At 43.5% G+C, this 11,938-nt stretch overlaps 1 protein-coding gene across 2 annotated transcripts in view; it reads right to left on the minus strand.

The window, feature by feature from the left end:
- Positions 1–3,249: 3,249 nt before the first annotated feature.
- Positions 3,250–11,938, minus strand: part of MKRN1 (makorin ring finger protein 1) — a 20,393-nt gene continuing 11,704 nt past the window's right edge. Inside the window, exons 3-8 of one of the 2 annotated variants that reach the window (XM_025378655.1) lie at positions 9,689–9,918; positions 8,956–9,182; positions 6,837–7,051; positions 5,977–6,087; positions 5,283–5,421; positions 3,250–4,922 (exon numbers count right to left, since the gene is read on the minus strand). In XM_025378655.1, the coding sequence (XP_025234440.1) occupies positions 4,710–4,922; positions 5,283–5,421; positions 5,977–6,087; positions 6,837–7,051; positions 8,956–9,182; positions 9,689–9,918 (1,135 nt within the window). In that variant the 3' untranslated portion in view covers positions 3,250–4,709. Of the gene's footprint in view, positions 4,923–5,282; positions 5,422–5,976; positions 6,088–6,372; positions 7,052–8,955; positions 9,183–9,688; positions 9,919–11,938 lie in introns of those variants that run through there. The other variant, XM_025378656.1, reaches the window with a different exon arrangement.

Genomic DNA, 11,938 nt, shown 5'->3' on the forward strand with positions numbered 1-11,938 from the left:
ACCCCGTTCAAAAAAAAAAAAAAAAAAAAGAATACAAAAATTAGCTGGGCGTGGTGGCATGTACCTATAGTCCCAGCTACTTAGGAGGCTAAGGCAGGAGAATCGTTTGAACCCAGGAGACAGAGGTTGCAGTGAACCGAAACTGCGCCACTGTACTCCAGCTGGGGTGATAGAGTGAGACTTCATCTCAAAAACACACACACGCGCGCGCGCGAAGCCTATCACTAGAACCTAAAAATGCTTTCATTTGCTCAGGTACTGTGTGGTGTTATTTCTTCTATACACTGATGAGGGGGCTGAGATAAAGACCTAGTGAACTAAACAAAGAGCCCAGGACAGTTCTGGGGAAGTAAGATCTAAGGCATATTCTATTACCAGCAACAGATCTCTTCCTGTCATTCAATACAAAGAAATAAGCTGTGTCTTAAAACAATTTGCAACAGAGCACTTCCTTTATCAACAATGTAAACTTGTTCAAAGGTTTGTGAAATAAGTCCTGGACACTGAAAAGTAATAAAACACAGCCACTGCGTGAGAGTTTGTATTAACCACTTCAGATGAACAAGTACGTCAGTAACAGGACTTACTGTTTTTAAAAATTATTTCTCAGCTGGGTGAGGTGGCTCATGCCTGTAATCACAGCACTTTGGGAGGCCAAGGCAGGCGGATCATGAGGTCAGGAGATGGAGACCATCCTGGCCAACATGGTGAAACCCCATCTCTACTAAAAATACAAAAAAAGTAGTTAGGCATGGTGGCGCACATTTGTAGCCTAGCTACTCAAGAGGCTGAGGCAGGAGAATCGCTTGAATCCAGGAGGTAGAGGCTGCAGTGAGCCAAGATCGTGCCACTGCACTCGAGCCCGGTGACAGTGAGACTCCATCTCAAAAAAAAAGTCTTTTGCTTAATTTTCCTTATACAATGACAGTTTAAACAAGATTTCAAGACAGGACAGGCTGTTTGGCTCAGTGGCTTCTCACCCCAAAGGTTTATCGGTTGCTCACATTCCATGTCCCTCATGGATTAACTGAGTGTTCCAGTTAAGTATACCAGCATGGTGACCCAGGCTGGTTGAACAGTCACCTTCTCAAAATTTACTAGTTGCCATGGAAAGAGGATCACATGTGGGCTCTTAAACTTTCATCCAGAAACGACACTTCTGCTCACATTTCAGCCTAGGAAAGTCAGCTGGGCCTTGCAACGGAACCACGAACCCACAAAGCAGGATTGGAAATCTGTTGCCAGTACTGTGACTACCATTTCTTTTTTTTTTTTTTTTTTTTGAGACGGAGTCTGGCTCTGTCGCCCAGGCTGGAGTGCAGTGGCTGGATCTCAGCTCACTGCAAGCTCCGCCTCCCGGGTTCACGCCATTCTCCTGCCTCAGCCTCTCCAGTAGCTGGGACTACAGGCGCCCGCCACCGCGCCCGGCTAGTTTTTTTTTTGTATTTTGTAGTAGAGACGGGGTTTCACCGTGTTAGCCAGGATGGTCTCGATCTCCTGACCTCGTGATCCGCCCGTCTCGGCCTCCCAAAGTGCTGGGATTACAGGCTTGAGCCACCGCGCCTGGCCATGACTACCATTTCAATACCTACCTTTATCAATATCAAGCCTCTTTCTTCTCCTTTATCAACTACCTTTATCAATACCAAGCCTCTTCTCTCCCAAATCACTGGCACGATGCGATGTCATTTATTGTGTATATTGGCAGGGAAGAGGTTGAAATTGTAGTTTTGCACAAATGAGAAAGTAAGACATTCCATCCATCAATGCTTACACCTCAGCTTGTTTTGCAACAGGCAATTAACACTAGGGGGAAGAAGAGAACTCACTCTTCAAAGCATCCAGCGACGGGGGCAATCTGCATTCCAGATTACTCCGACTAGTACAGACGCTTCCACTGCCTTTTCCAAGATACCAAAGTTGCTCTAAACATACACTTCTCTACACCCCAGAAGTGACTGATTGCCACTCCCTGGACCTTGCCATACCCTTCCCTCCCTGTTGCAGATTCAGATATGCAAACAGGGTGCTTCTTCCTACTTTCCAGAAATGCTCAAGGCTCTCCACCTCCTAGCTCCAGCACTCCCAACCCATCTCTCAGGCTCTTTCTTCCCCATCCCTCTGCAGGTCCCCAGAATAGCCTGATTAGTACAGCTGAGGGTGGGCTTAACTCCCCCAGGGAGCTGCTGTACTGCAAGCTTACGGAAACAAACTACTCAGTGGATCTCCAGTTATTGTCATGACTACAGTAAGCACACTCAGAAATGATTCCTAGATGGTTAAACATTTTACAATAGCATAAATTCTTTTTTTTTTTTTTTTGAGACTGAGTCTGGCTCTGTCGCCCAGGCTGGAGTGCGGTGGCCGGATCTCAGCTCACTGCAAGCTCCGCCTCCCGGGTTCACGCCATTCTCCTGCCTCAGCCTCCCGAGTAGCTGGGACCACAGGCGCCCGCCACTTCGCCCGGCTAGTTTTTTGTATTTTTTAGTAGGGACGAGGCTTGACCTTGTGCCCAGGCTAGAGTGCAGTGGCATGATCTCGGCTCAAACCTTTCTCCTGCCTCAGCCTGCCAGCCTGTAAGCTGGGACTACAGGTGCCCACCACTATGCCCGGCTAATTTTTTTGTATTTTTAGTAGAGACGGGGTTTCACCATGTTGGCCAGGCTGGTCTCAAACTCCTGACCTCGTGATCAGCCTGCCTCAGCCTCCCAAAGTGCTGGGATTACAGGCATGAGCTACTATGCTCGGCCATAAATTCTTAATATAAATATTAAAATCAAGGAAGTTATTTTTACAAGTGTGGAAAAAAGGTCACCTGAAGTCTTCCATGGGAGTGGGCAGAATGGTTCTTAGTCACAAAAAATTCACAATAATGAAAACTCCTTAAAAATTCACAAAATAATTATGCAGAACAAGCTTTCAAAACACAATTATGTTATGACCTTCCCCCGTTATCTGAGGGCATGAAGCAAGTTCAACCACAAGTGCATGGTGGCAGAAAATTGCTGGTGCCTTTTGCTGATCAGGCGGCTCAGCGTTAGTCTTGAACATTTTCAAGTATAGAATTGTTTGATGACCCCAGTTAGTTAAGGTTCCTCTTTCTCTCTCTCACACATTTCTCAAATTATCTATCCTCACGAATACCTGACAAGAGACCAATCGAAGAGTCAGTGAAAGAAAATCATTATTCTTTGACATTGGCACATTTCAAAACAGCTCATTACACAGAACAGCCAACTGTTTTTTTTAAATTGTTTTATTTGGGAAAAGTGCTTCTTACAAAAGGGCAGCTGCAAAATACAGAGACCTCTGCAACAATTATTCGTTTTTTCTTAAAGTGAAAGAATGAGCGGGATCCAAGGAAACAAAGCAGTAGATGGACACACCAGGAGCATCCCCGAGTTACTTTCAGGAAACAGAGCAACAAAACACAAAGGTAAAATTTCCAATCAAGGAATTCTTCCAACAACTTAACTTTAGCTAGTCTCAGGGATTCTCCCAAGCCCTCCCCTTCGGTGGAAAAGTATGACTTATCACTGCAAACCCATTACTCCACTGCAATAAACACCTTAGAACAGAGTTTTGAACCACATCTGTCTACCTGAAAGCTCAGGGGTGGAATGAGGCAGATACTCACAAAAACAAACACTAAAAACCCGACAACAAAATGTCCCAAATGAGGACAAAGGTTTCTCAGAAAGTGCCTGTACTGGAAAGGCTAGATCGTAAAACATTAAATACAACTGTGTATCCAAGACGCAGTTTCTGTTAATATATGGGATAACCAGGTAGTTTTAACCTCTATGGCTAACCCCATTTCTCTATTTATATAGACAGAGCTAGCACTGCTATATTGACAACTACCAATATACTGCTTTGCCCTTTAAGATCTATCCGTCACACAAGGCTTAAACCACTAAACCAAGTTTTTCTACTAAGGCTAAGAATACTGCATCTATGCAGGGATGAGAAGCTTATCACACACCCACACTCACACACACCATGTCAGCCCTTGGGAGTCAACTTCCAACTCTGCATTGATGTTACGCCTCTCTATCTTTTATATGTATTCTTTCTCAATTTTCCTATCATGCAAAACAGTAGAAATCTCAACACATTCACCCCTGATTCTGGTTACCCAGTAGTATTACTTGTGTGCAATTAAACAAGAGACCAAAACCACAGAACAAGTGCACGTGGTAGGGATTACAGGGTAGGGAACAGATAAAAAAACACAGATGTGCAGATTTCACCAGAAACCTCAAGGATCCACATCCCATGTCTGGGGCAGAGGGCTATTGGCCAGCTTAGGTCCCTTCACCCATCACTCCTATTCTTGGACCCCAAAGCAGGGCCACTGCTTTTACTTTTGAACCTGGGGTCCTCAAAATGAGTGTGTGAAAAGTCCATAAACGCAATCTGGTTGAAAAGATGACGCAACACACCTACACTAACTGTCTGACAGTTAAATTTGTGTTACAAAAAACTAACTTTAAGATTTATTTTTGTAACTTTTTTTCAACAGGGAAAACAACACACTCCTCAGGGAAAGGTGAGGGGTTGAGAAGACAGGCCCTGGGTAAAAATTCTTAGGACAGCACCTGGAGTTGAGAGGCCTGCCTAGGAGAGAACACAGGCCCTGCCGCACCGCCACAGGGCACAGCTGCTGTCTGGGGTCAGCAGACCAGTTCACACGCCACGCAAGGTTGCTATAGATCCAAGTCATAAAAATCTTCCAGCTCATCATGAAACAAGTCCCACTCATCTTCAGAGTCTGTTAGGTCGTCGTCCCCACCTGCAGCCAAAAGCATAAGCAACATCTCGCCCAGCTCAAAGGTGACAACCTCTTCTTCATCGTTGTCAAAGGGGTTGCTGTTCTCTCTTTCCTCAATGAGTTCCCAGAAGTGGTTCCTTCGTTGGGCCTGTAAAAAACAAGGCCATGATAGGGATGGCACTGTCGAGCAGTATCTTCTATCCTGTTGTTTATAAGGCAAAACGTCCAGCACACCAGAGGGCATGACGAACCAGACTTCTTAGTTAGGGTTTCCATTTACCACTTCCTCCCCTATGGTTACTTGATGGAAATCTTTTAGGCTAGAACTTTAACACATTTTTTCCTTTCCTATCCCTCCCAGGCTTCTGAGGTTTGTTTCCTCCTTTAATACTCTACACTTTCGCTCCCAGATCTGAGCGTTAACCTTTTCCTTCCCCTACCCCAGTATGTGCAGGACTCAACTGATACCTTGGAATTTCCCCTCTTTTAAAAAAACAGTGAGAGTTACCCGGTATCTGCTTGATGTTCCCACTTTCTGTCTCTGTGGCTCCTCTCTACGGCCATCAGGGTACGCATGCTTGTAAAAACAGTTCCCTCCAAATGGGCAGCTCCCACGTCCTTCATCAAAATACCTGCACGCCTTGTTGCTGGAAAGGAAAATATCGCAACCCTTATTCACAGTGGATTTCAGGTCTGTATTTGACTATCATCCGGGGTTTCTTTAAACAGGTAGGGATAGAACCAGTATGTCAGCTTACAGCCCTCCCCAAGATGTGTTCTATGAACATGTGTGTGCCAATGCAAGAAACACTAACTAGAAACCGGTAACTCTGTTCAAGTCTATGCTGGTTAATAGCTCTAGTACAAGCAGATGCCATAGAGAGAAAATCTTCTAGAAAGCCAACACACAAGAACACAGGACAGCTATGACATGGATTCAGAATAACGTAGAACCCCACTCGTGGGGCCTTGTCAACAATAGAGACCTCTTTATAACACAGTCCCTTGGTATGGACCCCAAGGACTGTGTTATAGCAAGATACGTACTGGGGAAGTGTTATCAGGGTGACAAAATAAACTCTCCTGGGAAGTCAAAGAAGGGTAGGAAGGAGGTAGGAGTGTATAATGCAGCACCATTCTTTTCAAAGTGAACCCAAGCTCTGTTGGGCTCTTCGCTTGAGAAAAGGCTGCAGTGCTCATACCTCATTGCCTCCTTGTATTTCAGAATGAGTTTCTGCTTCTCTTCTTTCTCCTCCACCCAGTACTCACTTGGAATGACAAAGTTAGATGTGATCCGGCATTCTGGGCAGGACCTGGGAAACAATGAACAGGCTGCAATGCAAATTCCCCTTTCACTGGCCCACTCTTCAAGGACACACCCTGGTGTGTCGCCTCCAGACTTAAAGACTTAACTGAAAGCCACGTGGGCATTTCCTGAAAGGGTTCCACATACTGTCACACAACTGACCATTTCTTTCAAGCAAAACAACCTCCTTTATAAATCCAACTCAATGGCTAGCCAGTTCGTTTTTTTTTTTAAATATAACTTAGGTAAAAAACAAAAACAAAAGAAGACATTTCACACAGACTCCTTTTTCTTTCGTTTAAATAAATTTATTTCTTGTAGCTTTGCTCTGTTTAGATTATGTGGTTTTTGTTCAGTTATGAGAACAATCTTTAAAGGATGGTGGATTATTGGCTAGCTTAATGAATGGAATAGGAAAGTGGAAAATGTAGTCAGGAAACATACATTCAGAGCTAGATCAGGTTGTTCACTGAGCCTAAACTGGCTAATAATCCATTAAACACAATCTCCTCAGAAAAAGCACGAAGATTCTACTAACTGATACACAAGGTTTCCTCATTCAAATAAAAGTAGGTAGATAGACCAACTAACCTAGAAGCTAGCTGAAATACAAAGAAGAAATCCCCATTAGAATATCCCAGTTTCAAGATAAAATGCATGCATTTAAATGCGGTCCATCTGGTTGAAAGTTGGCACAAGTTACTAAATTCTTCCCCAAAAGAGAAAGCACAAATGAAGACTGGGGAGGAGTCTCACTTTATGATCTTGCTCTCAAATTGCTTAGCACTCCTCCACTTGCGAATGCACTTGAGACAGTAGGTGTGGTTGCAGTTGGAGAGGATCCCGAAGCGGCGCTCGCTGGGGTTGGCTTTCTCATAGACCACCTCCATGCAGATCCCACACACCATGTCCTTGCTGCGCTGCACAGCAAATGAGAGCTCCATGTCCTTCTCATGGGCCTCAATGCACGACTAGAGAAGGTGGAAAGAGAACAAGTGGAATCGAGTCATTGAATCCTGAAAAACTTGACCAACAGTTAATGATGCACGTTCAAAGAATCAGTCAACTGAAAAAACAATGTTCCCAAGCTGACACAAAAATTAGCTTTGCTGACTAGTAAACACAGGTGTGGTGTTTTTTGGGTTTTTTGTTTGTTTGTTTGTTTGTTTGTTTTGCGGCGGTACTTAACAATACTAGAAAATCAAACTATGAAGACTCAACTTTGGGAATGGAAAAATTACCCAATTTTCTCTGCCCCAAACCTGGAGCTCAACTACATTAAAGAGAGCTTTCCACACTGTTTGTTATTTCTGGTTTCTACATGAGGTTAAGACCCTAGTTAAAACCTGTCAGAAAATAAGGGTGACAGGCACGTAACTCTCTTGTGCCTTTAAAGAAAAACATCTTCGAGATTTTTCAACTACTCAGCTTGACAGATTGATGCACACTTAGGTTAGGTTAGATTAGCCCACTTTGGGGCTATTATAAATAATGCTGCCAAGAACATTCATGTACCAATTTTTGTGTGGACATCATATTTTATAAAGTCCAAGGTTGGGTGGATCACATGAGGTCAGGAGTTCGAGACCATCCTGGCCAACATGGCAAAACCCCGTCTCTACTAAAAATACAAAAATTAGCTGGGCATGGTGGTGCACGCCTGTAGTCCCAGCTACTCGGGAGGCTGAGGCAGGAGAATGGCTTGAACCAGGGAGGCAGAGGCTGCAGTGAGCCGAGATTGTGCTACTACACTCCAGCCTGGGCGACAAAGCAAGACTGTCTCAAACAAACAAACAAAGGGATCAAATTATGTCTACCTCATAACATGCCTCACCCCCTACAACCAAATTTAAACAGATGGAAATTTAAAAGAGATAGAAATGATTAGAAGCAAACTTTGCTCCAATAAATTTAAAGTTTGTAATACACCGTCTTCTGAACCTACCCTGGCTCCCATACATTGCTGCTGGAAATGTAAAATCCTAAAGCCACTATGGAAAAGTATGGCAGTTTCTCAAAACATAAAGCATAGAGTTCCTATGTAACCCAGCAATTCCACTCCTAGGTATATATACCCAAGAGAACTGAAAACATATCTTCACAAAAAAATCTATATACCAATATTCCTAGCAGCCTTATTCATAATAGCCAAAAACTGGAAATGACCTAAGTGTTCATCAACTCATGAATGGAAAAACAAATGTGGTCTAGCCATACAATGACAATAATTCAGCCATCAAAACTAAGAACAGATACACACAACCACACGGAGAACCTTGAAAGCAGTATGTTAAGTGAAAGAAGCCAGTCACTACGGACCACATTACAGGATTCCATTTATACGAAATGTCCACAATAGGCCAATCCAGAGGCAAAGCACATTTGTTATTGCCAGGAGCTGGAGGAAGGGTGGAACGAAGAGTGACTGCTAATGGGTGTAGGATGATCAAAGTATCCTAAAATTTGTAAAATGGCAATGGTTGCACATCTCTGTAAATATTCTAAAAACCAATGAAATGTGCATTTTCAAAAGATTAAATATGTTCAGCGTGAATCTCAGAAACATTATTTTTTAAAAGAGAAAAAAAATGTTAGAAGTCCATAGTCTGAGGTTCTGGAAGTATGACCTCTTTTTCTCTTTTGCCTCAACCTCCCAAGTAGCTGGGACTACAGACACACGCCTCCACGCCCAGTTAATTTTGTTCACTGGACTTCTTGATAAAGCATCCAAGAAGCCCAAGGAAGGAAAACTTCCCTACTCACTGATAATCATTCGATTCCTCAAATGTTTCTCTGAAATAAACCCACCATGCTGTGAAAAGGCAAATAATGATTATCACACCTAATAACACACACACACTCCCTAAAGACTTACTTTGATATGCTGTGATCTCTGGGCAGCATCCATCGGATGCAGGACCTGCAGCCCACACATGTCACAAGAATCTCCGTGGAGATACACACAGTTCTCCCCGTATCGGCACTCTCCCACTGCAGCATAGGGGCACAGCTGCTTCTTCGTCTCCACGGCGGTTTGCTCTTTCTCTGATTCTTCCTTGGTCACTGAGCCCTGCAGGGGTGCTTCAGTGCAGGAAGGTGCAGCTGAAAATGTGTAAGAGGGTGATAAAAGTCCAAACGATAAGGCAGATACATGAACTATAAGGGAACTGAGAATCTAACTTCAAAAAATGAAAATAAAACTGCAATTAAATACCAAAACAGTCTACTGAACTAATTTCTTCACTTGAAAGAAAGGAATGTTTTCTAACGCTGGTATTTCCAAGATTAGACTTGTAAAACAAAACAAAACAAAACAAAACAAAAAACACTGCTTCTTTATCTACGTCTTGGGTAATTGAAATTTAATTTCAAAAAGTACTCATTAAAGAGAGGATTCAGTTTTTCAAAACATTCTGAATTCATTTCACTGGGATTCAAAATTTCCTTCACTCTATCTGTAAATCTTAGGTAATCCAAATTAAAGTACTGTACTAAGATTAAACTAAAAAAGGAATGGAATCAGAAAGGGGAAAGTTGTCAAAGCTAAGCAAATGGATGAACTGCTATCCAAGCCCTCTAACTCTTATTTTCTTCTTCAGAATACTTACTACGGCCACAGTAGGGTTGCCCAGGAACAAACTCAATAGCATTCACCCAGTCCTCTGAACCTGCTCCTACGGTTGCAAAGTTTGAATTTCTTGACTCAGCTTCGCCTGTATTCATTTCAACAAGTGGTCCAACTATGGATGAGAGACTTGAGGGAGCAGCAAGGGATGACTTTGTAGTTAGCTCTGTAGCAGTTGCTTCTTCCTGTTTCAATGGCTTGCTATGTTCATATCTAAGAAAAAATTCAAAAGTAAGCAGTTGGCCGGGCGTGGTGGCTCACGCCTATAATCCCAGCACTTTCACCAGAGGTCAGGAGTTTGAGACCAGCCTGGCCAATGTGGTGAAACCCCATCTCTACTAAAAATGCAAAAATTAGCTGGGTATGGTGGTGGGCAAACAAACAAAACAACTCTGGTTTAAAAGATAATTTTTTTTTTAAATTATTTTTACCCACTTTCTATCTTTTGTTTTCTTTGAGACAGGGTCGCGCTCTGTCACCCAGACTGGAGTGCAGTGGCACGATCGCAACTCACTGCACTCAACCTCCCTGGGCTCCCCAGCAGCCGGGACCACAGGTACACACCACCACACGCAGCTAATTTTTATTTTGTAAATACGGGGTTTTTGCATTGGTCTCCTGGGTTCAAGTGATCTGCCCCGCCCAGCCTAGTATAAATGTATAAGGAAGTTTAATCAATTTTTCTGTGTCTGTGAGAGAAGACACCCTTTCTTTCGCCGGCTGGTTTACAACTCCCACCCCCCCCATTGCTTCTGTGGCCTTTAGTATTTTAAAGTATCAGATTCTTCAGTTGGTCCAAAAGTCAAAACTCCAAACAAGAAGTCAGCCAAGCCAGCCCAGGCACAGTAGTTCACACCTATAATTCCCAGCACTTTGGGAGGCCAAGGCAGGCAGATCACTTGAGGGCAGGAGTTCGAGACCAGCCCGGCCAACATATTGAAACCCCATCTCTACTGAAAATACAAAATTTAGCCAGGCGTGGTGGCACATGCCTGTAATCCCATCTACTTGGGAGGCTGAGAAGGAAGGTGGAGGTTGTGACACTGTGCCACTACACTCTAGTCTGGGCGACACAGCAAGACTGTTTAAAAAAAAAAAAAAGACCACTACACTCTAGTCTGGGCGACACAGCGAGACTGTCTTAAAAAAAAGAAAGAAGTCAACCAAGCCAATATCGCCCCTTTCCCCAGAGGGTGTCCAGAAACAAAGACTGGGAGTTCTAATGGCATTCTGGGAGAATACTAGGTATCTGCAATATGCAAAACAGTCCCAAAGAACAGTCCCAAAACAACAACAAAGAACTGGCCTCACTAAACAACAGCACCATCATTACAAAACACTGATGCAGAAAATCCTCTGAACTGTTGTGGCTACGATGCTATCCTTCATTATCAATGATCTACTCCCTCTATGAAGAGGGAAATCCCTGGGCATTGAGCAAGTTACATAAAAGGATCCCAACACTAAGAGTAAGAAGTAGGTGGCCAGGCATGGTGGCTCATGCCTGTAATCCCAGCCCTTTGGGAGGTCAAGGCGGGTGGATCACCAGGTCAGGAGATCGAGACCATCCTGGCCAGCATGGTGAAACCCTGTCTTTACTAAAATACAAAAAAAAATTAGCTGGGAATGGTGGTGGGCGCCTGTAGTCCCAGCTACTCAGGAGGCTGAGGTCGGGGAATCGCTTGAACCCAGGAAGCGGAGACTGAAATGAGCTGAGATCACACCACTGCACTCCAGCCTGGTGACAGAGTGAGACTCCGTCTCAAAAAAAAAAAAAAAGAGTAAGGAGTAGGTTTAAGTTCCTAGATATAATTTTAATAGGAAAACAAGATCACAGAGCAAGCCTCTCTTTAAGATTCCTTCTTTAGCTAGTCCATAATCAATCTTTTAATAATCACCTATATCAGCTTGTAATCAACAATTATCACCAAACTTTCAAGTAGACTACTATAGTTTCTCTACATTCTTTCACTTTATGCTATGAGATCTAAACCCAGCTCAATTCTGGCTCATCCTTTAAAGAGTTTTAGAAAAGAGGCAGCTATGGCCGGGTGCGGTGGCTCACACCTATAATCTCAGTACTTTGGGAGGCCAAGACAAGGGGATCACAAGGTCAGGAGGAGACCATCCTGGCTAACATGGTGAAACGCCATCTCTACTAAAAATACAAAAAATTAGCTGGGCATGGAGGCCTGTGCCTGTGACTCTGTCTCAAAAAAAAAAAAAAAAAAAA

Source organism: Theropithecus gelada, chromosome 3 (assembly GCF_003255815.1).
Source record: "Theropithecus gelada isolate Dixy chromosome 3, Tgel_1.0, whole genome shotgun sequence".
Taxonomy (NCBI): Eukaryota; Metazoa; Chordata; class Mammalia; order Primates; family Cercopithecidae; genus Theropithecus; species Theropithecus gelada.